Source organism: Leptosomus discolor, chromosome 25 (assembly GCF_034619465.1).
Source record: "Leptosomus discolor isolate bLepDis1 chromosome 25, bLepDis1.hap2, whole genome shotgun sequence".
NCBI lineage: Eukaryota > Metazoa > Chordata > Aves > Leptosomiformes > Leptosomidae > Leptosomus > Leptosomus discolor.
In genome coordinates, this window is record NC_141415.1 from 7,098,750 (window position 1) to 7,124,733 (window position 25,984).

Consider the following 25,984-nt stretch of genomic DNA (forward strand, 5'->3'; position numbering starts at 1 on the left):
GGGGGGCTGGCACCCACCGAGGGCACCCTGGGGTGGGGGTGGGCAGGAACAGGGCTGGGCCCCAGGTCCCTGCTGGTGCCAACTGGGGCTTCACGCAGCCGCGTCGCCACCGAAACCTTCTGAAAATCAGTGCGACGGCGCGAGGGGGATGCTCGGGGTGGGGGGGTGGGTTGTGGGGGGCTGCGGCTTCAAATTGGGTGTAGAGAAGGGTCAATTGGGGGTGGGGGGGTGGGGGGCAGCGCCTGGCCTGGCTGCTCAGAGCCGTGGGGACGCCTTTGCCTGCGGGGGGAGAGGCAGGACCCTGCTCAGCCCCTGGTGGGCAACGGCTCAACTGAGGCCGCACACGGGGCCGGGGGGTGGGAAACGGGGGACACTGCGGGGTTCCAGGGGGGACTGCAGGGAAATGGGGGATGCTGCGGGGTTCCAGGGGGGACTGCAGGGAAATGGGGGACGCTGTGGGGTTCCAGGGGGGACTGCAGGGAAATGGGGGACGCTGCGGGGTTCCAGGGGGGGCTGCAGGGAAATGGGGGACGCTGCGGGGTTCCAGGGGGGGCTGCAGGGAAATGGGGGACGCTGCAGGGTTCCAGGGGGGACTGCAGGCCACCCCCCCGCCCCGACACACGGTGCAGGAGCAAGAGAGCAACTTGAAGAAGCGGCGGCCGAGCGCTGCCGCCCCCCCAGCCCCCGCCTGCGCCGCTCCCGCCCTCGGCACACCAGGCGCCCGGGGGCTGCCGTGCCGGGAGCTCCCTTCGGGGAGCGAGTGGGGCAAGGGGCTGGCGAGGGCAACCAGCCAGTGGCCAGGCCGCCGTGCGGGCTGCGGGGAAACACGAGGCTGCCCGAGTTCCCCCCGTGTCTGCCCGCGGTCCCGGGGAGGGCCCGGGCTCCCCGGGGGTCTCTGTGCCCACCCCGTGTGCCCGCTGGGGTGCAGACAGAGCGAAGCCGCAGCCTCCATCCCCCTCGTCGCTCTGCTCGGCCGTTGCCGCCAGCCCGCCGCCTCTGCCCGCTGTCCCTCGTGCCACCAGCCCTGCCGGGAGCCGGCGCGGCGCGTGCCCGGCCGGGTGACCTTCCTGAGCGTAGGCACGGGCGTGGATTAGCCCTGGAAGGTGCTCTAGGGAAGGCTGGAGATTGGCACGGGGACCAGCTCGCTGCGGTGCTCCGGGGTCACGGCGGCATCCGGCGGCGCTTGGGAACCAAACGGCCCCGATCCCACAGGGTCCCGGCTGCGGGCGTGACGGGGCCTGTCCAGGGGTTTGCTGCAGACATTGGGTCACTTTGTGGGTTTTTTTTTTTTTTCGGGTGAAGTTTAGTGTCTGCTTTAATATTGACCTTTTTTGTTTTAAAGGCTTCTCCGTTAGGAAGCTCGGACGCGGGTTGGCGTCGTGAAACACCCGCGGTCGGTGGCTCTGCAGGGCCCCGTCCCTCTGGCTCTCCAGGTGTTTTCTCTCCTGGTGCAGCGTTTGGCGCAAAGGCTGTAACTCTCAGCAGAGGTGACATGAGAATTAGCTGTTGAAGTCGTCATGTGAGCTGAGAAGACACGTTAATGGGAAGTCGGGGGCGCCGGAGGAAAGGAGAAGCGATGTCACGAGATAGAAAGGCTTCTTGCTGCAAGACGTGTCATTAACATGCAAACGTGTGCTAATGAGGAGCTTGTGATTCGCATCCAAAAGGTGACACTGGGGAGGGGGCGACGCTGGAGCTTTGCAGGGGCAGCTCTGGCCTGTCGCAGGGACGGGGCGTCTCGGCACGGGTCCTGGCTCCGTTTCGGTGCCCGGCGTTTTGGCACTGGGCTGGGGCGCCGGCGTTTTGCCGTGCGGGCCTCTCTGGCAGCGCTCGCTGGGTGTTGGTGCTTGGTGGTGCCTCGGGGTTTCACCGGCCGCCTCTCCTTGGCGTTTGCTTCCCGCTGGGATTCGCGGCATCGCTGCCGGGCGGCGGCATCGCTTCTCGCCCCTGCGGCCCCTCTTTGTCCTCAAAACGGGCTGTCCCCAGCAAAAAAAACCCACCAAATCTTTCCTCGGGGTCTCGAGGGCCCCTCTTTCTTTCTTTTTTTTTTTTTTTTAACCAGAAGAGCTCTGAGGGGTCCCCAGTGTTGGTGTCCCTCCGGGCAGCGGGTGCCCCTCGCGGTCCCCAGCCTGTCGTGTCGGCTGTCGGGGGCTGCGCTGCTCGAGAGCCCCCGAAAGCGCCTCGGCAGCCGGTGCGGCGCGGGCTGCGGAGGATGTCGGAATGCATAATACAACACCGGGGCGCTCAATAATTTATCTGTCACCCAGAAAAAAGGCACGTGGAGACGTGCCGAGATCCAGCCCCCCCGCCCCCCCCCCCGCCCTGCTCTTTCTGCTCGGTGCTTTCTCCTGCCTGAGGGAGCAGTCCCAGCCGAGGGGGGCCTCGTGTGGGCTTCAAATATTCCTGCCAAACTCTGCTCTGTCCCACGGTGCTCCGAAGGTAAAGCCTTTGCTGCCGGTTCTTCCCCAGAAGTTGCTTGGCGCCGGTTGGTTTGGGATGGGTGCGCCGCTGAAGTGGTGTGAAACCCCCCCGGGAAGGCTGGGGTTTAAGGACGGGTGGGTTTCGGTGGGCTGAGCTGCACCAGGGCTCACACCGGCCACCGGGCTCGGTGTCCCCCAGGCTCTGCCGCGTCCCCAGCACCGCAGAGCGGCCCCGGCGCTGCCTCGGCGTCGGGGGAGCGGAGCCGCCGAGCCTCGCAGGGTGATTTTAAAGCGCTGTGAAAGTTGCAGGGGGGCTGCCTAAGTGCAAAGTGGTGTTGGAGGGAAGGAGGCGGCGACACCCCGCCGGAGAGGAGGAGGCAGCCCGTGCCTGAGGTGATGTATTATTTAAGCGCTCACAGATGTCTTCAACTTTTCCCAGTTTGAGATGGGCCCCTCGCGCGGAGCGGCGAAGGGCCGCGGTCGTTGCGGCTGATGTGAAGTGACAAGTCTTCCAGCTCCTTCCGAAGCGCCTCCGAGAGAGACCAACAGGGACTTGACAGGAGTCCCAGCTTTGTTCCCTTTCCAGCTCCCTGGCGGGGGTGGGAGGGGGGGAGGGGGGGGCCGGGATGCAGAAGCCGCTGGTGCAGGGACCCGAAATTGCCCCAAATCGCGTTGAACTTGGCTCTTGCGGTTGCCCCAGCGTCCAGTGGGGCTCGGCAGCGCCCCTGGCTTCGTGTGCCCCCCCGCGGATGGCCCCTTCCCACAGGGGCGGGCGCGGTCTCAGGGCTTTTTCCCTCGGACCTTGCATGGCTGCAGCCTCCCGCTTGTCGCGAGCGTGATCCGTTGCGGACAAACCAGCCTGGAGGGTGCAGAACCGCTGGGGCGGTAGCTAATGCAACAAAGAATCTGGGTTTTTTCGGAGGCAAGACGTCCTTGAGCGGGAGTGTTTTGCAGAGGGGTTGGTCGCCGTGCCTTTGCCGTGGGTGGCTCGGAGGTGGCAGAGCCGGGGGCTGACAGCTCCCTGGCCTGACCTGTTCTGGCATCTTCTTCCCTTGCTTGTCTCCAGCGTGTGCTCAGCCGCACGGTCCGTTGACGTAGCGGCCTCCTTGTGCCTCGCTGGCGGAGAGGAGCAGTTTCCACACAATGGTTGGCACAGGCTGCGTGAGAACAGCCTGCAGACCTCCACCCCTCGCTCGCGCCGGGCTTGGGTGCCCGGCACCGCCAGCCGCCGGGGCGGAGAGCGGCGCTTTCCCCCGCCGCCTTCCCGCCGCTCCGCTCGGCCCGAGCCGGGCGTGAAACCTGGCGTCGCGCTCCTGGAGCGAGCGGGCTCTGCTCTCAGCCTTGAGGGACGGGACCCGCCGGGACGGGACCCGCCGGGACGGGACCTGCCGGGACAACCGGCTCCCGAGGCTTTGTGATTCGCCCTGTGGAACACACACACAGACCCTGGGGGTTTTTTCCCTGTAGATGCGGCTGCTGTAGCTTGGGCCGGCTCCGGGATCCCGGGAGTTGCTCCTTTTCGGATCACGGGCCTCCACGGAAACGCCGTGAGGCCCCATTTTCCCGCTGCCGCGGCGTCTCCGTGGGGTTTTGCCATCTGCTGCTCCGGCCGCTGGCTGGAGCCGCCAGCTTGGCTCGCTGCGCTGCGAGCGTGTTCTGGGTGGCTGCCTCCGGGTCCCGGTGACACGTGCTGGTGGCTCTGCAGAACCCCTGCCCCTCTGAGCGGCCGATTCCTCCTTCCCCGCAGCAAGCGAGAGGGGAAGGAAGGTCTCTGCCTGTGCCGGTGAACGCGGGGTGCCAGGGTGCGACGGGGCAGCCCTGGGGTGAGCCCTGGGTGTCTTTGCTTCCGAGAAGGAGGCTCTTTGGCTGCCCAAAAGCCACTGATTCGCCTGTTCCCTTGGGAACTGTATAAAACAGACGGGATCCGCTTTGGTAATAGGGATGTTTGCCTCTGGAGGGGGAGGGGAGAAGGGGTGCCCCGAGACCTGAGGGCTGAGGGTCCCCTTTGTGTCTCCCCGCAGGTGATGCCCTGGCTTGGCAGATGTTGCCTCGACTGACGTAGGACCCAAGTCGCTTGGGCCGAGGATGAGCAAACCGACAGACCTGCAGCACGCCCTGGAACGGAGCCTCCCAGCCATAGCGTCCATCAGCACCTCGTTCTCCCAGAGCCAGGGCTTCTCCCCGTATTGCTACTTCTCTCGGGAGAAGAGGAAAGCCATCTCGGACGTGAGGAGGACCTTCTGCCTCTTTGTCACCTTCGACCTGCTCTTCATCTCCTTGTTGTGGATCATCGAGTTGAACGTGAGTGGGGGGGGAAGCGGGGCGGCGGAGGCTTTGCCCTTCGAAGCGGTGCTTTTCAAACGCGGCTCCCTCTGCGCTAATTGCTCCGCTTCACGGGTCTCGGGCCAAGTCTTTGTTTGTTCTTCCCAGCGCTCTGCCGATCCGTGCTGGCCGAGGAACCGCCGCGCAGGCCGGTGTCACCCCCAGTCCGGCTCGTTTCCTCCCCGGGGTCGTTCGCGCCGGCGCGGGCGCGCCCCGTGCCGCGGCGTAACGAGCTCCGCGGCTCGTGGGATCGCCGGGTCGAGCCCTTGGCCGAGTTTCTCTCCTGCTCCCCTGAAGGGAAGCCGCTCGCCGCGTTCGCCAGGCGGCCGCCGGCTTTGCCGCAGCGTCTCGTTCCCAGAGCCTCAGGGTGGGATGGGCAGACCCTCCTCTCGCCCACCCGGCCGTTGGGCAGAGACAAAAGGAGCTTTGAGCTTCGGTCCCAACATCCTGCCTCTGATCTCAGCCTCTGAAAGCTGGAGGTGCTGCTCCAGCACCCAGGGGAGTAGCGAAGGGGAACACGAGGGTTTTGGTCCTCTCCGAAGCGGCTGTCGCATCTGCGTAGGCTCGGTGTGTCAGCTCTTGCAACGACCCGGGAAATCCAGTTGATTTCCCTCAGTCCCATCAGGTCCAAGTTATTCTCTGGGCTGTGGTTTGATTTTTATTTTTCCTGAACTGGTCCTGACTGGTTTCAGGTACTACATGTCCTCCCGTGGAACAACCTGAGCAGAGAGGCGAGATGAACAGATAGACCCCAGCGCTCCTGCGTGCAGCCCGGCCCGTGTCTGGCCTTTATTTATCAGCCCTGGATCCTGCGCTCACTTAGCGGCTCTTATCTCTGCCCTGCTTATCTCCTGGGTCTCTGCACTTAGCAGATTGTCTCGACCAGCACCTCCCTCACCCTGCCCGCTGTCGAGAGCCTGAAGAGACCCCCTGCCCCTCCCCACCTAGGAAAAAAAAGAGTCTCTCGGCCAGCATTCCAGCGATGCCGACGGTGTCCCGCACACCCAGCTTGGACCCCGGCCTCCTGCTCTTGTCCCTGCTCTCCTCTGGAGAGGTACTCTGTACAAATAAAAAAAAAAAAAACCCCAAGCCCTGGGGAGATCATCTGCCAGCACGGTCACCAGGGTGATTCGGAGCGTAGGTCTTGCAGGTAGCCATTAATGAGTGACTAACTGCTGATATTTGGGCCCCGAGCTGAGATGCTGCATATTTAAAGCTATTAGGACAGCTTATTTGCCTAGTTATGAAGAGCAACGATTTTTATATCATGACTAATGCTTTTTTTATCAAACGGTTTCCTTCGCTGCGAGATAAGCTGAGCAAATTGGCCCTCGTTAAATGGCTGTTGCCTGTAATTCTGAGAGCTGGCTGCTCTCGGGGACGGAGAGATGCCTCAGACAGTCCTTCTTCCTCGTTCGTGGCAGTGACCCTTATTTAAACTGAAAACACCTCCCAGAAATCATAATCCAAAGCCTTCCCTGCGTCTCGTTCCTCCTGCAGCACCGCGTAGCCGTGGTGTGGGGAGGAGGCTGCCGGTGGCAGCTCAGCGAAGCCGCCTGGCACGAGTCCTGCAGCCGCGGATCGGATCAAGCAACAGTGCAGAACTGCTTTGCGCCCCCCCCCCCCCCCCCCGAATATTAAGCACCAGCCCTGACCTAGAGGGACTGCTTCCCGATGGCTGCCTCTTCTGTCCTTGGACTGTCTGACAAGAGGGTGCCAGGCCACCGGGCTGCCAAGAACTGGCCTGAGATCCACCAACTTGTTTCTCACAGATCATCAAACAGCTGTCAGCCTGCACCGGCTTCCAGGCCAGCTGGGCTGCGTTCAAACCAATAGCCTAAAGGTGAAGCGTTTGTTCCAGTTACCTGAGCCACCCGCTTCCTCGTCGCCAGCGGTGCCAGCCTCCCGAGAACGGGATTGATGGTGTCAAAAGTACGGGGGGGGGGACACCGTCGGGCCCCTGGTTGTCTCGGGGTGAGGCAGGAGAGCTCTGCTGTGAGCTCTTTCCACGTGCAGCACCCCAGAAAGCAGTTTTGCCTCTTTCAGATTTCCTCCCTCTCTGTGCCTGCGCGTGTCCCTCATCCTCCTCCCTCTTCCCCTTTGCCAGCGCGTTTGAACCCGCCGGGTTTGACCTCCTCGCTCAGATTTCCTGGAGGGCGGCTGGGCTTTGCTGGGAGCCGTGGGGAGCCAGCTGGCCTGGAGGAGAGGGGAGGGGAGGGGAGGGGACCCCTCGGGGCTTTGCACGAGGAGGACGATCGCAGCTTCAGTTCCACCAGGTCGCTGAGTGCCCCCTGAGGGCCCTCGCAGGGGAGATGTTTTGGTTGTCCAGCTGTGGGAGATGCTTCCTTCAGCGTTACCGAACGTGCGAGAGAAGCGATTTCCTGAGGTTTTCCTTTTTTTTTTTCTGCGTCTCCTCCCGTACAGCCGAAGTCTTGTCACCCGGAGCCGCACCTGGGGGTGACAGGCACGAGTGGGAGGTGGTGTCCGACCGAGGGCTTTAGGCTGTGGCAGTTGTGATCCGGTGGCGTGGACGTGCTGAGCCCAGGGAGCGGCTTTTTGGTGTTAGAAAGCCCCCCCCTCCCCGCAGAAGCATTTAACGCCCCCGCGTGCTGCTCCCGCTCGGGCTGCCCGGCTCGCGCTCCTCGGTGTGAAACCGAGGGTGAAATGGGCTGTTGTGGCCTCCCGCCGTCCTGCGCTGCCGGTCGTGTGCCCTGGCTCCCACCCTGACCTGGCAGTAACCTCCGGGCACCGCTTGGCCGGGCGCTCTCTGCCGTTAGTTTCTTATCAGCGCGCTCAATGGCTTTCTGGTTTCCTCTCTCCCCTCCAGACCAAGGATGGCATTCAGAAGAACTTGGAGAACGAAATCTTCAAGTACGACTTTAAGACCTCTTTCTTTGACATATTTGTGAGTATCCCAGGCTGCTGCCGGTGAGGAAACGGCTTCGGAGCTGGGGGTGGCACAGCCGAAAGCTGGGCAGGGAGGGCCCGTGTGCTGGGGCGGGGCTGGGGTCTCCCCACAGCTTTGCCCCTCACCTGGCTCCCCTGAAATGGGGCAGGTCGCAGCCTTGGCCCCATCTGTCTGGGTGGCGAAGTCCTGGGGAGCTGGCCCGCCTCTGCGTCCTCCCAGCGCCTGGCAGGGGGACGAGGGCAGTGACGGGTGTCGATGGCTTTTTTTTGTTGTTGTTGTTGTTGTTGTTGTTTTTAAAGGTCTTGGCTTTCTTCCGGTTTTTTGTGCTGCTGCTGGCCTACGCCGTCGTAAAGCTGCGCCACTGGTGGGTCATAGCGGTAAGGAGGCAATTTCGGCTTTCCTGTTTTGAATTTTCTCTCCCCGCCCGGAGTCTGCAGCGATCCAAGAGACGTCGATTTGTTTTTTCAGGTCACTACGTTGGTATCCAGTGCCTTCCTGATCGTGAAGGTCATCCTCTCCAAGGTTGGTTTCCTGGGGCTCCCAGGGGGTTGCTTTGTGGTTACCTGATGCTGCTCTTTTCCCCTTCGTGTAAACTCCCTGTGCTTTCTGCTCGCTTCCACGCAGCTTCTGACCAAAGGGGCTTTCGGCTACTTACTCCCCATCGTCTCGTTTGTCATTGCTTGGCTAGAGACTTGGTTCCTGGATTTTAAAGTCCTAACTCAGGAAGCAGAAGAGGAACGATGTGAGTATTTTGCTCCTCTGTGGTACGAGTTGGCAGATGAGACTCCCAGGCCTGGGGTTTCTGCTGCTTTGGCAGCACCTTGACAGATATGACATTTATGGAGAAGTGATCTCCAGGCTGGCTGTGACGGTAAGTGCCTGACTCAATTCTGTTATGGTATATAAGTCCCTTCAGGGGAAGAAAATACCAGATTATAAAAAGCATCTTTTAATTGAGTGGAGAAAAACGAGCCAAATTCCCCAATGTCTGGATCCTGAAGCCAGGCGTGTTGGAAGCGGAGCTTACCTCCGCATCGGAGAAAATGTTTTGAAACAGTGGGACGAATGCCAGGCGGACTGTTGGACTCTCCCTCTCTGGATATCTGTCTTCAGATCCGGGCTGGAGACCTTTCAGGGAGGATTGCTTCAGTCACAGGCACGTTACAGGGGCGCGGCGTGTGAAATTTTACAGCCTCTGGTCGCTGAGGTCAGACTAAAGGGAGATCGAGTCTGACCTCATGCTTTATAAATTGCCCTGCGGTGCTGAGCGCCTCTGACTTCCAGGGGTCCTTCTAGGGAGCGGGCTGGCACGGCTGCCCGTCCCTCCAGCAGCAGCAGGAGTTTTGTCGCTCTCCCAGGCCTCGCTGGCGAAGGAGGGACCGGGAAAGGGCACGTAACCGCAGGAGTGTTTGTCAAGCGGGGCTCGGTCAGAAGTGCGGTGGCTGACTGGAAAACACCAGAGGATGTTTGGGTCTTGCAAGGAGGCTTTAAGATGAAAAATGATCAAGTGTTTAATGCCTCTATTGGATTAGGCTCAGGTTCTAAATTGCTTCCAGGGGAAGCTCTTATTTAATTAGATGCTTAATCGCCTTTGGATTTGACAGGCAAAAGAGCCCATTGATCTCCATGCAGATAAAATGTCTCAAACAAAAGATGAGGCAACAGGAGCTGAAAAGCTGGTGGGCTGGCTGGTGTCGGTGCGAAAACACCGGCTGTATCTGGAAGAAAGTGGCGGGGGGGGGGGGGGGGGGGGGGGGGTTGAGCAGGGGTGGACGTGGTGGGGGGCCCCAGCAGCCCTTGGCGTTGAAGCCCTGGGTGCCCCGTGTGTCAAACCTCGTTGCTTTGGTTCGCAGGGTACCTGGCGGCCCAGGCTGCGGCCTCTCGCGGCCCCCTGCTCTACCCCAGAGCCCTTTCCGAGGGGCAGTTCTACTCCCCGCCCGAGTCCTTCGCAGGTACGACGCGCCCTCCTCCCCTTCTGCCGCCGCCTCGCCGGCAGCCGGGCCTCCCGGGGCTCCTCGCCTCCGTAACCTCCTCCCCGCCTCGCGCTCTGCCTCGGCCGTGGCGGGCGGCAGGGCCTCCGAGACCTGATGCTGCCAAACAGGCCGCCCTCTCCTCGCCCTGCGCCTGTCCCCGGGCCGGGGAGGGCACGGCCGCGCTGTCCCCGCGCCCCCTGTGGAGCGGAGTGGCGCTCAGCCCCTCGTGCCTGGCTCCGGCTCTGTGGGAAAGCGGAGCCTTTTGTGGTTTGGGGGATTAAACGCTCTTAGCTGCGGCTAAAGTGCTTAAAAAACTGCTGCCCTCGGGATGAGGGCACACGGGGGCGAGTTGCCACGAGCAGGTGAGGATCGGAGCTGGCAGCGCGCCGCTGCCCTGTGACACCGCCTCGTGCTGCCTCCGGAGACCTCCCCTGCTCGGGAGCGAGGAGGCGTCAGCCGGAGCAGTTGTCCCGGTGTAGCTGACACCCGGTTCGTGCTCAGCCTCCCGGAGAGCGGAGCAGCTCCTGGCAGCCGGTGGGGGCGTTCGGGGCGGCAGGGCCTGCGCTTGTCCCCTTCCCATCGGATAGGGTGTGGGGGTCTGACCCTGTCCCCCAGGGGGAAAGTCAGAGGGCGATGGTGCAAGTGGGGGTCTTCATCAACTGTGTGTTAATTGTGTGCTTCCCCCCTCCCCCCCCAGGGTCGGACAACGAGTCGGATGAGGAAGGTGCGGGGAGGAAGGCGTTGACAGCTCAGGTAAACAGGCAGCGCGGCGTGAGGCCGGCTCCAGGCTGATTCAGGGCTGGGGGGGGGGGGGTGTCTCTGACCATCCTGCAGGCCCATCAGGGTGCTGGGTCTGCAGAGCACCAGAGGCTGCTGTCCCTCATTTCACAGCCTTCGGCTCTGGGGACACGTGGCCGAGGAGCTCTGCCTGCCCCTCGGCACCGGTGGCACCGTGGCCGCCGCAGGAGGGGGGTCCTCTGGGTATCGCCCGGCGCTAACCCCCTCCCCCAGGGCTGCCCGCTCTTCCCTGCAGCATCCCGCAGGGACGTGATCCTGGCTCTGCCTCCTGCCCCTCCCTCTCTCCCCTTTTCCCCTCTTTGCTCCCCGGTGACGCGGTCCCGTCCCGAGGAGGGCATCGCCTCAGCGGTCCCCGCGGGGCTGGTCCTTCGCCTCCCCGAAGCCTGGCTGGGCACGGGCTGCCTCCTGCTCTTTTTCCAAGCGGTTCTGCTGCCGTTCAGCCCCGGTTCTGGCACCTCCCCAGGAGGAAGCTCTGCCCATCCCAGAGCCCTTCGCCTGCTGGAAACCCTTACGTGAAGGCGGGAGGCTCGCTGGTAGACGCAGCTGGTGCGTGGATACCAGCCAGGGCGGGGAGCGTGACTTTGAGCTCCACAATGAGGCTTCTGTGACCCAAATGAAGAGATTTCTGCGGTGTGGTGATGGGAGATAGCCCCTTTCCCTCCGCCAGCCCTGGGAGAGGCGGGTAGCCGGCCTTGTGCGCTCACTCTGAGGGCTTTCTGCAACCCCAGCTCATGAAATGCTCTTCTCTCCTAGGAGAAGGAGTATGTCCAACAAGGCAAAGATGCCATGGAGGTCGTGGACCAAATCCTCGCCCAGGAGGAGAACTGGAAGTTCGAGAAAAACAATGCAAGTGTCGTCCCCCCCCCGCCCCGCCCCACCTGCTGGGCAGCGCTGCCGGCAGAGCGCACGGGTGGCTTAGCAAAAACGGGAGGGCGAACGAGGCTTTTGAAACCTCCTTGCGACACGAAAAATTAACAAGCGTTACAATTACCTGATTGAATTAGGAATCTATTCCAGTTCAGTTAAATGTAAAATCCCCTCTTATTTAATTAGACATTTAATTGCCTTCCCGTTTGACAGGAGAGAGCCCATCACTCCTCCCTCTAGACGGGCAGGGGCGGACAGCTCACCTTGGGTAGGCGTTGGGATGCGGAGCCCCGGGAGGAGCGGAGGCACGCGGGCCCTGCGGTGGGGCTGGGGGGCCCTGTCGGTGCTGCAGCTCCACAGCAAGGTGCCTTTGGGGGCACGCTGGGGACACCGAGCCGAGCCAGGGTCTGGCCTTTCTGGCCAGCTTTGGGAGCAGGAGAGTGTGGGGCGCAGATCCCACGCCCAAAGCCGTTTGTGTCACCCCTCCCCTTCCCCGGGAGAGGGACCTTGTGGGTGCTGGAGTGTAGATCAGGGTCTGCCTTGCGTCATTCCACGGTGGCTTGGCCAAAGGGCTCCGTCTGCAAGTCGCAAAGCGGGCCCAGGCCCTGCCCTGCCTCTTTCCTCACTGTGCTGGCTCATTCCCTGAGCGACAGGAGAGTTCTCTGGGGTACCTCGAGCTCCTTTCTCCTTCCAGAGGGTGGAGGGAAAGGGGCAGCGTCTCTGCCCCCTAAAACCAGCCTTGCCTTCTGCCTGCGGGCTCGCAACACGACTGGGGGGAGAGCCCTGCAAACTGCAGTCTCATCTGGTGTTTAAAATTCCCCTGTCAAGTGATCCATTGTCTGATGCCAAACTAGCTGGGCAGATTGTTTTCTTTATCCAAAGGGGGACGGATTTAAATAGACTAATCGGAGTTTAACACAGGGCTAATGATGAAAGGTTATCATCTGTCCATCCCTAACCCCTCCAGGGAGTCTCTTCTCAGATGTAGGTAACAACAGCAGCGTTGGCAAACGGACCCCTTTCTCCTACCCCCGGTGTTGGGTCGCTCGCTGCAAAGAGACTGTGACCTTGACGTGGGGTTTGCAGGCTGGCGTGGGCCGGATTCTTTTTCTGTCTCGTCACCGCTGCCGCTCTGGGTGTTGTTTTGTGGATGGGAATTTGTGCACGTGCGTCCGAAATGTGCTGGGAGCAGTTCCCGTGCTGGGGTCACTGCCTGGTGCAGGGGGGGGGGGTGGTGGGGGAAACGGGGGGCACCTGAGGGCCGGAGAGGGTCCTTGCAGAGCGGTGTGGGACCAGCAGCCTTTACCCCAGATAGAGCTGATTTGTTTTGCTGACGGAAAAGTAACTTTCTTATTTCTCGCCCAGGACTTCGGTGACGTTGTTTACACTTTTGAAATACCTTTCCATGGCAAGACCTTTATTTTAAAGGTAAGAACCTTCCTGGGTCGCTTCCTTAGGCTGTGTGGTACAGGCGAAGGGCGACTGCCCTGCTCGGAGCCGCGGCTCGGCTTTCACCCTCTCTCCCGGCCCTGGCAGGACAGGGCAGGCTGCAGAGCACACTCTGCTCGAGACAGATGAACCGCGCTGCCCGCTCTAGGGAATCTCTCCAGGAAAGCCCCTTGGCTGGCGGACAAACTCCCCAGCAAATATGCTGGGCCCCAGTCTCTGCTGGTAGAAGTGGGAGCAGGTGACTGCAAGACTCGCTTCCAACCCCAGCATCTAGGACTTAATCTGACCAAGGAGGCTAATTGGAACTAATTGCCAGCAAGACCAGGGCTGAGTGTGCGTCTGCTGCCGCCTGGCATGGAGAAGAGCCGCTCGGAAGTGCCTCGCTCTGTGCCCTCTCGCTGGAGTGGCTTGGCTGTAAACCACGCTTTAATGAAGCGTCGGTGCTGCGGTGGCTTTTCTTTGTTCCAGTGCATATGCTGCCTCGCTGGCAGGAGCTGCCAATGGAGCAGCTCGGTATTCGCGAGAAAAAGCCGGATGGTCCCGCTTTGCCGCATTAACCGTTTGCCTCCAAAGATCCCCCGTCCCGCGGGGACCTGGAGAAACCCGCGGTGTCTTGGGCTGGAGCTCAGAAGAGCTTTTCGGCGACTTTCTCAGCGGAACTGCTGATAAAGTGGGGTGAGGGTGGGAGGGGAGCCAGCCCCGGGGTCGGTCTGTCTCGCCGCGTTCCAGACAGACGGACGCTTGCCCTCCCTCGCGTCGGCACGGGCCTCGGCCGGCGGCGGTTCGGCGACGGCCGAAACCTGGGCTCCCTCCTCTCTGACCCCCTCCAGGCCCCTGGGAGCGAGGGCGCCGTGGCGGAGGGGGGGACAGCACTGGCTTTGCGTGCGCGTGAGCCAGGCCAGCCTCGCCGCTCCCCTCCTGTGCTGACCCCGTCGTTCTTTGTGATCTGCCCTGCCGGCCTTCGACAGGACCTGGCCGAAGCGGGGGGACTGGCTCACTGCTCTGGCTCTGTCCTCAGGCTTTCCTGCCGTGCTCTGCTGAAACGGTTTACCAGGAGGTTATTCTCCAGCCTGAGAAGATGATCCTGTGGAACAGAACGGTGGCAGCTTGCCAGGTGAGCGTGCCGGACAAAGATGGCTTAATCACAGGAGCTCCTTGGAGCGGAGAGTTGGAGCTTCCCAGTCCAACACCGGCTGTCGGCGGTGCCCAGGCCCTACTGGAGCTGAGCTGGATCCGAGGCGCTGAGGCGTTAAATCTCCGCCGCTCATCCGTACGATCCGAGCGCTCGGCGCTCGCCAGCTGCAGGCGTGTGCCCGTCCAAAAGCCCACGAGGTGGGCAGGGAGGTGGGCCAGCGGCGGAGCCAGCCCCGCCTTCCCCTCGGTAGGGCTTGGGCGCCGTTGGCGTGGCAGGGAGCTGGGGGGGCAACGCTGGGGGCCCCCCCCCCCCCAAAACAGCAGAGGGGCTGGGCTCAGAGCAGGAGAGCTGGACCCCTCGGCCTCAGCTCGGCTGCTGGAGGCACCCTGGTTGCTTTGAATCCCGGTGCTGGTTGAGGGGAGGGTCCGTATCGCCCGGCAGTTGGCCCGTGCGGGCCTGCAGGCATCATCTGAGGAAACCTCTCTCCTGTTTCCCCCCCCCCCCCCCCCGGCAGATCTTGCAGCGGGTTGAGGACAACACGATCGTCTCCTACGACGTGGCAGCCGGGGCTGCGGGCGGTGTGGTTTCCCCAAGGTCAGTTTATTCCCCCCGTCTGTTTTGGACTGAGCCCCTCAACACCCTCCTGAAATACGGAGAGAAGCATCTGAGCGTGGCGAGAGCCTCTGCCCCGGCTCTGCCGCTCTGCGCTGGCTGGGAGCTGCCGGGGTCAGCGCGGGAGCCCCTGGAGTTTCCTCCAGACCTTCCTGGCAGGAGCCTGGGCGCTCAAAATCTGTCCCGATCAGCCAGTCGGTCCCCCTGATGGCAGCGCTGCGCCCCGGTGTTGACATCCCTCCGCCACAGCCTTCCCCAGCGGAGCGGGATCTGCTCCTTCACCGTCCCCGGGCGCGTTTTAAAGCAGTCGCCCCCTCTCTTGGCTTAGGGACTTCGTGAACGTGCGCCGGATCGAGAGGAGAAGGGACAGGTACATTTCCTCAGGGATGTCGACCACGCACAGCCTAAAGCCTCCGCTCTCCAAGTATGTCAGGTAAGAGGCAGGTTCTGGCTTTTCTTTATTTTTTTTTTTTCAGCTGGTATCCGCCACACGCACTTTGCTGAAGCTCGGGGCGAGGAGCCACTTAAATGAAAACCCTGCTGTCTCCCTGGCAGCGTTTGCAGGAAGCTAATCTGTTTGTGGAGCTAAACCTTGCTTCCCTTGTTCTTCTTCCTTTGTTAAAGAAACTCCCTGTGCCGTTCAGTGCTGCTCGGGCGTTTCCCAGCGCTCCGCTCAAGGGGGGTGGAGGTGCCGGCCAGTCAGAGCGCAAACCCCGTTCCCGCTCCGCATCCTGTTTATGTAACAGTTAATTCCCAAACAGGGCCGGCTGCCGCTGCGGAGGGGCTGTCAACAGCTGCCCGGGGCTCGCTTGGAGCCTCTCGGATGCCTTTTGCTTCTCGTAAGCCAGGCGCTGACTGACTTTAAAGGCCGAGGACACCGAGAGCTGGTCCCGGGGGTGAAACGAGCTGCGTCAGGACGGCCTGGCTCCCAAAGCCTCCGCGGGTCCTCGGCCTCTCCCCTTCCGAAGCGGCAGCTTCGCCCAGCTGGGGATGGATCTCGGCGGGGTTAGCCTCGTCGAACAAGGACTCCTTGTTACTGTCTGCTCCGGTGCCTGGGGCCCAGCTGTGCCACTCCGCGCGCTGACTTTGTTTTTCCTAATAATCTGGTTAAAGTAATTGACATTTTAACTCGGAGCCGTCGCAGCTGCCTCAGTCTATTTAAGAGCCGGGGACTTCAGGGCCTAGAAAAATCTTTTTTACAAACGTACGCAGCAAAAATAGTGTGTTCCTGAACAGGGAAGGGAAATCTGTCTTTGGGCTCTGCGTGCGAGCGCAGCTCTTCTCCGAGACGGATCAGATGGCGCAAAGAAGGATCTGGGGGCTGGAGCGACGAGGCTCCCCGCGCCCAGCCTGTCCCGACCGCGCCGGCTTTCCCTGCCTGCTCGCCTTTCCTGGGACCTCCTCGTTCCCACCCGTTTCCCCAGGGTTGTGCCCCCAAAAAAAAAACCTCCCCGGCGGTGAAGAAACCCGCGTCGGCTGGGCTGGCACGGCCCGTGGGCAGCGGCTGCTTCTCAGCCGGCAGCCCTGGCACCGCCGCTGCCAAGGCACCTGTGGGAAACCTGCCTCGCCGCGCTGGCTCGCGTGCCCGCAGCCCGAGCAGATCTCCTCCCGGGCCCTCGGCGCATCTGCTCGGACCCCGCGGGGCTCTCGTCCCCGCTGCCAGGCGGAGGGGGCGGCCGCCACCGCCGCCGCGGGAGCTGCCGCGGGATGGCCGCGGCGCGTTGGGAGAAGGGCTCTTCAGGCAGCCCCGTGCTCTGACTCCGTGTGTTCTCGCTCCCTTTGCAGGGGTGAGAACGGGCCCGGAGGATTCATCGTCCTGAAATGTCCCAGCAACCCCAGGGTCTGCACCTTCGTCTGGATTCTCAACACGGACCTCAAGGTAGAGCCAGTTCCTCGCCGAGCGCTGCGGCCGGGCCCTGGCAGAGCTCCCCGCCAGGCTCCCGGCACCCCCTGCGTGCCGCAGGGTGAGGGCCTGCCCGGTGCTCCCAGCAGCTGCGGTCCCCCCGGCCGCTGCCAAAGCGGCTCGTTTGCCCAAGGCTGCCCTAAAGGGAAGAGTTGTGCAGGTGGAGGCTGAACGCTGCCTGAAAGTCGCCCTTTTTCCCCCTGAAGTTGCCCCAGTGGGAGGCGGGGCAGCCCTTCCGTACCTGGCAGGGCTCTTGCCTGGGGGGTTTCACATCTCTGTGGGCAGGACTGGGGCAGGGGAGATTTTTTTTTTTTTTTTTTTTAATCCTCTTTGGGGACCAAAAATAGTTGGTCACGTGTTCTCCGGCTGCTTGCTGCCCCCAGCAGCCCCCACCCAAGGGGTGATTCCCTTGCCCCTGCGCCCGGACACCCCGGTACGACCGCGGCCGCCCCTGGGAGCGCGTGGGGCCGTGTCCCCCCGCCGGGGCAAGGCGCTTCGGCCGTAGGGGGTGACCCAAATTCGGAGCTATTGGCGGAGCTGCGCGTCGAGTCCTCGCTGGCGGCCCAGACAAAAGGGAGCCGGGGTCGGGCGGGTGCGGGGAGCCGAGCTGGCCCGTTTTCTTCCCCCCCCCCACCCCGCTGAAGGCTGACGTGGTAACAGCGCTGCGGCAGCGAGCACAAAGGCTCCATTCATCGGCGCTCTGCCGCAAAGCTGCGCGGCCCCCTCCCCTCCCACGTCCCTCCCTCCCTCCCCGCCGAGTGGGATCCGCTCTCGCCTCGTGAAACGCTTCGCGAGGGGCTCGCAGAAGCGCTCGCCCGGGCGGCGCAACCCGGGGCCTCGTGCCCCTCCGCCCCGCAGAGGCGGTTGCCCTCACGGGCCTGGCTGCGAGGCCTCTTGGCCGGAACGAGCAGGGGTTTTGGGGGGAGGGGGGGACGGGAAGGATGAACCCCACGGGGTTGTGCAAGCTGGGGCTTAGAGAGGAAAGATGTTCCTTGTGCTTCCCGGGCCGGAGAGCACTCGCCCACTGCCCGCCTCTGCTGCTGGGAGAAATGCCGTAGCGGCCGAGCTATTAATAACTCGCCTGTCAACGGCTTCCACCATCTTCCTGAAGGGCTCCGCTGGTGCCCAGACCCCTCTTCTGCGCTGCCTCGCTGTTTCCTTTGGCCCTGAAGAAGTATTTATAGCCCATGGCTCATCCCTTCCTGCAGGGAAGGCTGGGAATTGCACACACGTGTGGGTGGGTGGGTGGGTGGTGGTGGCCGTGGGGGCTCGGTGCAGGCGGGCGTCCGAAATGGCCCCTGGACCAACAGTCTCGCCATCTCCTGCCCCTGTGTCCTGGGAAAAGTCTCTGCTCGAACACCCCGACCCAAGGATAGGGGGGGTCTTTCTGTGCCTACTTGACCCCCCCCGGATAGTTGGGCTGCTCTGAGCTGCCTGGACCCCTCCTCTGCCCTGGGACCCTGTGCAGGCCCCCGGCGGAGGCAAGGATTAGGGGGTTTGGGTTTTGTTGGGTGGCTTTTGGTTGGTTTTTTTTTTTTTTTCCTCTTTCCCCTGCATCTCACATAATAGAGCAGAGGCCGAGGCGGTTGGGGGTGAGTCGTGCAGGGCTTTTTTAGAGAAATCACCACCGTTTCAGTTCCTCCCCCGGAGCGAGCGCCGGGAAAGCGGCAGCTCCCCGCTGCGGTGCTGCTGCGTCCCTCAGCCCCGGGGCTGACACCTCCGGGTCGGATTTGGGGTGGGGGGGTGGTGGGGTGTCAGCCCCGAGCCCAGCCCTGCCTCACGGCTCCGTGTCTCTCTGCTCTCCCCGCAGGGTCGCCTGCCCCGTTACCTGATCCACCAGAGCTTGGCTGCCACCATGTTCGAGTTCGCCTTCCACCTCCGCCAGCGGGTCGGCGAGCTCGCCGGCAAGCCCTGAGCAGGGGGGGGGACCTGCCCCTCGCCGGACATTCCTCTGCCCTCTCTCCTCTGGGGCCGGGAGAGGACCCTGTGGCCTCACCGTGACCCGCCCCCCCCCCCCCCCCCAGGAGAGGTTGCCCCGTACTAACAGCGCTGAGAAGAGGCTGGGGGTGCTCAGCTCCTTCGCCACTGCAGTTACCCGGAATTGGGGCCCTGAAACCACTGACTGTCATGTGCCAAACCCCTTCCCTGCCCTCCTCTGCCCCCAACCTCCCTCCCTTCCCCTCACGCAGGGGTGGAGGGGGCTCAGCTGTGACCCCCACCTCCCTGCGCTTGTGCCCCAGGTCCGTGAGAAAGCGGGGCCAGCGGGGAAGGCCACGTTAGGGGGAGGACGCAGCTCCCTCCCCTCTCAAAACCCCAAGCTCTGCCCCTCCCCCTGTGGGGGCAAAGGCGCAGCTTGTGCCCATTGCCCCCCCCCCAGGGCCTGTGCCCCCCCCCCAGCTCCCTGCAGGAGGGGACGGGGGGTCCGTGCAGGGGCCCCCTCCCGGTGTTTTAGGCTGCCCCGGGGGGCTCGGCTGAGCTCGTCCCCCGCAGCTCCGGGCGCAGGCAGAGCGTGGTTTGCCTTAAGCAGAGACTTTTCTCCTTTTTTGGGGGGGGGGGTGCAGCGGGGTGGGGGTGGGGGGGAGATGCGGGGGCGACTGCGGCTTTTTTTTTTTTTTTTTTTTTTTTTTTCCCCCCCTACCTGTGTTCTGGGCTATAAACGGCAGCAGCGCGGGGGCACGCGCCGGCAGCGCTGCGGCGAGGGCGAGCACCCCCGCCAGAACCCACCCCCCGGGGTTCTCTGCCCCCCCCCCCCTACACCCTGGCCTGGGGGGGGTCCAGCCCCCCCCCCCCCCCATGCCTGCGAGGGGCGATGCCCCTGGCCAGCACCGGTGGGAATTAAAAGCCTCGCACTGTTTGCAGCCCCTTGTCTTCGTGACCCGGGCGAACCAACGCGAGGAGGAACGCTGGCCCAGCTGGGCTGGCAGTAGCCCCGGCTCTGCACCCCCCCACGCTCAAAGGAGGGGTCCTCCAGGCTCCTTTGGCCGTGGCTGCCACTGTCCCCCAACCCACGGTGGCCCAGCTGGGCCGGCAGTAGCCACAGCTCTGCACCCCCCCACGCTCAAAGGAGGGGTCCTCCAGGCTCCTTTGGCCGTGGCTGCCACTGTCCCCCAACCCACGGTGGCCCCAGCAGCTCCTCGGCTGCACTGGTCACCCCGCTTTCCCCAAAAGCCCCCCCGTGGCCCCAGGTTGTTCCCCCTGGAGCGACTGGAAGGGGCTGGAGCCCCCCGGGCAGCAGTGGTGGCCACGTGAGCCCTGGCCGCTGGCACCCGGCGAGCGCCCGTCTGTTGGCCCCACAAATAGCCCGGCTGGGGGGGCGGGGGGCGGCCCGTGGCCAGCACCCCCCCCTGCCCGCTCCCCCGGCACTGCCTGTCGCTGGGTGGGCACCCAATGGCCCGTCGTGGCCACCGTGGGCCAGGTGGCACGGGGTGGCGTGGCCACGGCCTTGGCAGCGGGCACCGGCCGAGCCGTTAACACCTCCAGGGTCCCTCGGGTTGGCGGGTGCCGGTGCCGGTTGCCGGTGCCAGCGCCGCGGCGGGCAGGGCAAGCCCAGACGTACCCTGGGCCGGGGCCAGGGGGTCCTGCCCCGCGTCCTCACAGGGGACACAACCCAGGGCTGGGGGGGGGGGGGGTTGTGCCACGGCGGGGTGGCAAGTAGCTGGTGGGCACATGGAGCCGAGCGTGGCTGGACACGCACACGGGGTGACACACGTGTCCCTAGTGCCACCAGCCACCCCCCCCCCCCCCGCTTGCCCTGCGGGGGCCCTTGGCACCCTCCTGTCCCCTCGGTGCCAGCGACACGTCCCAAAATAGCCTCGGTGGGGCCATATAAGCGGGGCAGGGGGGCGGGGGGGGGCACACACACACACACACAGGGCAGGGGCAGGATGCTGGTGCCCAGCGCCGTGGTGCGCAGCGGGGGGCTGCTGTCGGGCGCCCGCCTGGGCTGCCGAGTGCGGGAGGAGGACGTGGGGCGGCGGGAGACCTTCAGCGCCGAGTGGCTGGACCTGGAGCTCAGCACCAGGCCTGAGGAGGGGTGAGGGGCACCGCTGACACCCGGGGGGGGGGGGGGGGGGGGGGGGGGGCCTTTGGGGCGCTGGGGCCATAGCGGGGCGCTCGGCGCTTGAGGATCCCCAAGGGCTGTGGGGTTTCCGTAAGGGTTTGGGGTTATAGGGGGGCTCCAAGGGTCTCCTGATGGGACCATGGGGGATGTAGGGGGGGGGGGGCTGCAGAGGTCTCTGGGTCCCCAAGGCTCGGTGGGGGTGGGGATGGGGGTGGCTTTGAGGGTCCCTGTGGTTTCATGGGAGCTCCCGGGAGGTGGAGGGGTATCCAAGGGGGACTGGGAGGGTCTTGGTGGTTCCTGTGGGGAGACGTGGGGGGGTCTTCATGGGGCTGGGGGAGGCTGGACATTCACCTGGGGACATGAGGGATGGGGGGGGGTGGGGGGTGGGGATGTCTCCAAGGGTCCCCCATGGGGTGGGGTGGTCCCCGTGGGGCTGTGCAGGTCTGGAAGGGTCTCCAAGGGTCCCCATGGGGTGGGTGAGGGCATGGGGGGGGGGGGGGGTCTCCAGAGTGACGTTGGCGACATGGGGATCTCCAGAGGGGTGGGTGGTCCCCACGGGGTGGTGTGGGACATGGGGAGGGGGTGTCCAGGGGACCCCGTGGGGTGCTGGGGCCCCACTGCCACACCACCCCCCCCCCCCACGAGCGTCCCGTGCCCAGGTGGTGCCGGCGGGAGGTGGACAAGGAGCACCGGGAGACGCTGGAGCATCGCGGGGAGACGAGGGTGCTGGAGCAGCGCTCGCCCTGGGGGGTGCTGCGGGTCGGGTTCCTGGGGCAGCCCCTGACCCAGCACCTCCTGCCCTACGCCCGCACCCTCCCCCTGCCCCTCTTCGCCCCCCCAGACCTCCGCGGTGCCAAGGCGGGCGTCCCCCGCACCCTCTCCCGCTCCCTCTCCCACGAGGCCCAGCGGGGCTGAGGGTGACGGGGGGGGGGGCGAAGAGGGGAGGGGGGTGGGTGTCGAGGGGGGGGGGCAGGAGGCTGATGTTGGGGGGACCCAGATGCTTGGATCCGCTCAGCCGCCCCGAAGAGGCAGCGCAGGAGGCGGGGGGCAGGTGGGGGTGGGCTCCCGCTCGCCTGGGACCCCACCCCGCAGCGGGCGTCGAGGAGGCCGATGGGGACAACGGGGTGCCTGCGGTTCGGGGGGCTCCTGGCAGCACCGGGCGCGGGCGTGACTCAGTTTCCCTGGCAAAGAGAAGGAGGGGTGCAAGGATGGGGAGCGCTGAGGACTCCCCCCTGCTCGGGGCCAAAAGGGGCCCTGGGTGGGGGGGCTGTGGAGGGGTGGGGGGCTGCGGCGGGTCGCTCTGCGGGGTTGTACAAACGATGCGCTTGGTACGGCAATAAAATGCCCAGCCTGGTGCGGTGGCATCATTTCGGGGGGGGGTGGGATGGAGCGAGGGGGGGGGGGGGGGGGAGGTACGAGCCCTCCCCCATGAGACTGTGGGGAGGGGGACCCTGCTGGGGACTGTGGGAAACTGAGGCACAGCGCCTTGTCTGCAGCCAGAGGGACCCAAGTGTCCTGTGGGGAGCTCAGGTTTTGGGGTGGGGGGTGTGTGTGTGGGGGGGGTGACCTTCTCCTTACATAACTGCCCCCCCCCCCCATTGCCGGCCCAGCCGGTGCCAGGGTCTGGGACGGCCCCAGCGCCAGAGCCCAGATTAGCTGTTCCCGCCCGGATCCTGCTGTCCCTGGGCCACCGCCAGTCCCTGTCCCCATCCCAGCCCCATCCTGTCCCCTCCCTCCCCATGAGCCGCCTGTCCCCGCCACCTTTGTCCACCTACAGCTCCAGCACAGACAGGATTTGGGCTCCTTCTCCTGGGTCCTATCCTCCCCTGGGGTGCTGGGAATACTGGGAGCTGGCAGGGTTGGTGGTGCCAGCTCCTGCCAGGGGCTGGGCTGAGATCCAGCACCCTCAGCTCACTGGTGATGGAGGCATCAGGGAGAGCTCAGATGGGTCCCATCCCATCCTAATCCTCATCCCATCCCAATCCTCATCCCATCCCCATCCTAATCCTCATCCCATCCCAGTCTCCATTTGCATCCCAGTCCTCATCCCATCCCAATCCTCATCCCATACCCATCCTAATTCTCATCCCATCCCAGTCTTCATCCCATCCCAGTCTCCATTCGCATCCCAGTCCTCATCCCATCCCATCCTAAACCTCATCCCATCCCAGTCCTCATCTCATCCCAAGCCCCATCCCATCCCAAGCCCCATCCCATCCCAATCTCCATCTGCATCCCAATCCCTTCCCATCCCACAGGACACCCACGAGCAGACCTAGTGCTGGGGCAGCACACGGTGGTGTCGCAGCCAGGACAGCCACATCCTGGGTGGGCAAAAGCTTCAGGACACAGGGACTGAAGCCGGGATTCCTGGATCCCAGCCACCCCCACCCCCCCCCCCCCAGCTCAGGGAGGACAGCAGAGCGTTATCGCTCAGCGCAGGGCCGGATCCGGCAGCGCTGGCGCCCAGCCGCATCCCCCGGCCCTGGGGCGCTGGCGCTAACCTGGTTATCCACGATGGATGGTCGCCATCACCTCCGCGCCGGGCAGGGCCATCGCTCACCACGGTGTCGTCGTCCTCCCCCCCTCCCCGCCCCAGCCCACTTGGGGATATAAGGCGGGTTTGGGGGCGGAGGGGTGGGGGGACACCATCAGCCACCGCAGCCCCTCGCCATGAGCAGCCTGGCCGCCCTCCGGGAGGGCTACGAGCGCTTCGACCCCCGCGCCTACCTGCAGAACAACTACCTGCCCCCCCGGGCCGACTTCTCCTCGGAGGAGTTCGTGGTGCCCTGGAAGCTGCGATGCCTGGCCGAGACCTTCGCGAGCGGTGAGGGGCGATGGGGAACACACCCCCCACACACACCCACCCGCCCCTCTTTCTTTCCCACAGCAGGGTGGGGAAACTGAGGCAGCGGGTGGGAGAGCACCTCGGCACCCACCCTGCACATTCCTCCCTGCTCCCTCAGCTCCCTCCTACCCCCCCTCCATCTCCCCTCTGGTGCCCAGCTCGGTGTGGGACCCCCCCCCCCCATCATGTCCTGCTGTCAGGTGAGATCCGTGGGCACACGCTGATCGACGTGGGCTCCGGCCCCACCATCTACCAGCTGCTGAGCGCCTGCGACCACTTCGAGGAGATCGTGGCCACCGACTACCTGGCGGTGAACCGGGAGGAGCTGGGGCGCTGGGCGCGGGGGGAGCCCGGCACCTTCGACTGGAGCCCCTTCATCCAGCACGTCTGCAAGATCGAGGGACGCGGGTAGGGGCGGCGCAGGGGGGCAGGGGGGACGGGACACGGTGGGGTGGTGGGTGACCCCTTCCCGGTGGGTGGTGCCGGGCTGGTCCCTGCAGGAGTTTGTCCCCAGATCCCACTGGATCACAGCCCCATGACCCTGGGCTCATCCCTGCAGGATGACGTCCCCAAATCCCATGGGATCCCAGCCCCCACGTTCCCGCAGATGCTGGGCTGGTCCCTGTGGGATCGTGTCCCTAAATCCTATGGGATCACAGCCCCCACATCGCTGCAGATGCTGAGCTAATCCCTGCAGGATCCCAGCCCGCACATGCCCATGGGATCCTGCCCCCATGACCCTGTGGGGTGCTGGGCTGATCCCTTTGGGAACCTCTTCCCCTGTCCCTGTGGATGCTGGGCTGACCCTTGCAAGATCCCAGCCCCGTATCCCTGGAGCTGTTGGGTTGATCCTTGCAGGATCCCAGCCCTGTGTCCCTGTAGCTGTTGGATTGATCCCTGCAGGATCCCATCCCCATGTCCCTGGAGCTGTTGGGTTGATCCTTGCAAGATCCCAGCCCTCACCTGCTCATGAGATCCTGTCCCCGTGTCCCTGCAGACGCTGGTCTGATCCCTGCACGATCCCAGCCCAGTGTCCCTGTAGCTGTTGGGGTGATCCCTGCAGGATCCCATTGCTGTGTCCCTGCAGACTTTGGGCTGATCCCTGCACGATCCCAGCTCCGTGTCCCTGTAGCTGTTGGGGTGATCCCTGCAGGATCCCAGCCCCTGTCCCTGCAGCTGTGCGGTTGGCAGGATCCCAGCCCCCTGTCCCTGTAGCTGTCGGGTTGATCCCTGCAGGATCCCATCCCCACGTCCCTGCAGACGCCGGTCTGATCCCTGCACGACCCCAGCCCCGTATCCCTGCAGACATCGCGTTGATCCCTACGGGATCCCACCCCCGCAGACGCTGCCTTGCTCCCCTGCAGGACCCCATCCCCACATCCCCGCGTGTGCCGGGCTGATCCCTGGGGCGGGGGGGAATATCCCCCCCCCCCCCCCGCCCCACCGACCCCCACCGTCCCCGCAGGGAGCCCTGGCAGGAGAAGGAGCGGCGGCTGCGGGGCCGCCTGCGGCGCATCCTGCCCATCGACGTGCACCGGCCGGACCCGCTGGGCGCCCCGCTGCGCCCGCTGGCCGACGCGCTCCTCTCCGCCTTCTGCCTGGAAGCCGTCAGCCCCGACCTCGACGCCTTCGCCCGGGCGTTGGCCCACGTGGGCTCGCTGCTGCGCCCGGGGGGCCACGCGGTGCTGCTGGGGGCTTTGGGGGAGTCTTTCTACCTGGCGGGGGCCGCCCGGCTGCCCGTGGTGCCGCTGGCGGAGGACGACGTCCGCGGGGCTCTGGAAGGCGCCGGATTCGTCCTCCGCGACTTCCGCGCCTACGCCATGCCGCCCGCCCTCCGCACCGGCGTGGACGACGTCGACGGCGTCTTCTTCGCCCACGCGCAGAAGCCGGCGGAGGCCTGAGGGACCCCAACACCCCCCCTCCCCCCATGGCAGGGTGGGGAACCTGCCGCCATCACCCCAAAAGCTGAATTTGGTGCCCCTGCTGCCCCTGACACCCCCCTTTGCTCCAGCCCCCGCTGCTCCCAATAAAGCCTGAGCTGCACGGCCCAGCCTGGCGCTGCCTTACAGGGGGGGTCCCTGGGACGGGAGGACGGACACACGGACAGAGGGGGCTCAGGGCAGGGTGAGGATGGGGGTGGGGGTGCAGGGGAGGGGGGATCTGAGGCACATGGGGGGGGTTTGGGGTGAGAGCAGGGTGGGAAATGGGGTGCAGCGGGGGTGAGGGGAAGGGGAATGGGGAGGGTGGGGTGACATTGGGGGGTGGGGGGACAGTGGGGGCTGGGCGGGGGGCACAGGGTGCCCATGGGGGGGGGGGGGCGAGAGCCAGGCCCAGGTTGAACTCAGCTTTATTCACATCCCACAATACACCCAGGCAAGGGGGGAGGGGGCAGCATCCCCCCCGGGGGGAGGCGGGCACAGCCCCCCCTGGCACAGGGGGTACCCCCCAGCCCCAAGGCACCACTCCAGCCCCACATATCACACACACATGCCTCCCCCCCCCCAGCCCCCCCCAAATGCCAGCCAGCAGGTCTGAGCAAGGCCCCCCCCCCCCCCAGCCCCCCATGTGTCGTCCGTCGTGTCCCCCCCCCTCCAGCAGCCATTTCCCCCCCCCGGCTGCCGCAGGGAGGGCCCCCACCTCAACACCCGCGGCTGGGGGGGGGGGGCTCAGCTGCCCTTGGCCCCCGTGC

The 25,984-nt window shown here is 64.7% G+C and overlaps 3 protein-coding genes across 3 annotated transcripts; all 3 read left to right on the forward strand.

Annotated features, from left to right (window-relative positions):
• The first annotated feature begins 1,555 nt into the window (after positions 1 to 1,555).
• On the forward strand, positions 1,556 to 18,373 carry STARD3 (StAR related lipid transfer domain containing 3). The gene is made up of 15 exons (XM_086478116.1): positions 1,556 to 1,667; positions 4,442 to 4,721; positions 7,570 to 7,647; positions 7,950 to 8,027; positions 8,119 to 8,172; positions 8,275 to 8,392; positions 9,504 to 9,602; positions 10,321 to 10,376; positions 11,175 to 11,267; positions 12,654 to 12,716; positions 13,756 to 13,851; positions 14,387 to 14,466; positions 14,813 to 14,917; positions 16,270 to 16,363; positions 18,198 to 18,373. Exons 2-15 carry the CDS (start codon positions 4,506 to 4,508, stop codon positions 18,300 to 18,302), a joined length of 1,335 nt encoding a protein of 444 aa, XP_086334242.1. The 5' UTR covers positions 1,556 to 1,667; positions 4,442 to 4,505; the 3' UTR covers positions 18,303 to 18,373.
• A 1,898-nt stretch (positions 18,374 to 20,271) lies between these two features.
• Positions 20,272 to 21,362, forward strand: TCAP (titin-cap). Its single transcript, XM_086478122.1, has 2 exons — positions 20,272 to 20,420; positions 21,107 to 21,362. Exons 1-2 carry the CDS (start codon positions 20,272 to 20,274, stop codon positions 21,360 to 21,362), a joined length of 405 nt encoding a protein of 134 aa, XP_086334248.1.
• A 1,758-nt stretch (positions 21,363 to 23,120) lies between these two features.
• On the forward strand, positions 23,121 to 25,196 carry PNMT (phenylethanolamine N-methyltransferase). The gene is made up of 3 exons (XM_086478119.1): positions 23,121 to 23,274; positions 23,496 to 23,703; positions 24,761 to 25,196. The coding sequence occupies exons 1-3, from the start codon at positions 23,121 to 23,123 to the stop codon at positions 25,194 to 25,196; spliced, it is 798 nt and encodes a 265-aa protein (XP_086334245.1).
• The last annotated feature ends 788 nt before the right edge of the window (positions 25,197 to 25,984 follow it).

Excerpts from the sequence above, each read along its gene's own strand:
- STARD3 (XM_086478116.1), top strand. The coding sequence starts at position 4,506 with ATGAGCAAACCGACAGACCTGCAGCACGCCCTGGAACGGAGCCTCCCA. Across the intron at positions 10,377-11,174 it reads GGAAGGCGTTGACAGCTCAG|GAGAAGGAGTATGTCCAACA; the intron begins GTAAACAGGCAG and ends CTTCTCTCCTAG. Across the intron at positions 13,852-14,386 it reads GAACGGTGGCAGCTTGCCAG|ATCTTGCAGCGGGTTGAGGA; the intron begins GTGAGCGTGCCG and ends CCCCCCCGGCAG.
- TCAP (XM_086478122.1), top strand. The coding sequence starts at position 20,272 with ATGCTGGTGCCCAGCGCCGTGGTGCGCAGCGGGGGGCTGCTGTCGGGC. Across the intron at positions 20,421-21,106 it reads AGCACCAGGCCTGAGGAGGG|GTGGTGCCGGCGGGAGGTGG; the intron begins GTGAGGGGCACC and ends TCCCGTGCCCAG.
- PNMT (XM_086478119.1), top strand. The coding sequence starts at position 23,121 with ATGAGCAGCCTGGCCGCCCTCCGGGAGGGCTACGAGCGCTTCGACCCC. Across the intron at positions 23,275-23,495 it reads GGCCGAGACCTTCGCGAGCG|GTGAGATCCGTGGGCACACG; the intron begins GTGAGGGGCGAT and ends TCCTGCTGTCAG. Across the intron at positions 23,704-24,760 it reads TGCAAGATCGAGGGACGCGG|GGAGCCCTGGCAGGAGAAGG; the intron begins GTAGGGGCGGCG and ends CCGTCCCCGCAG.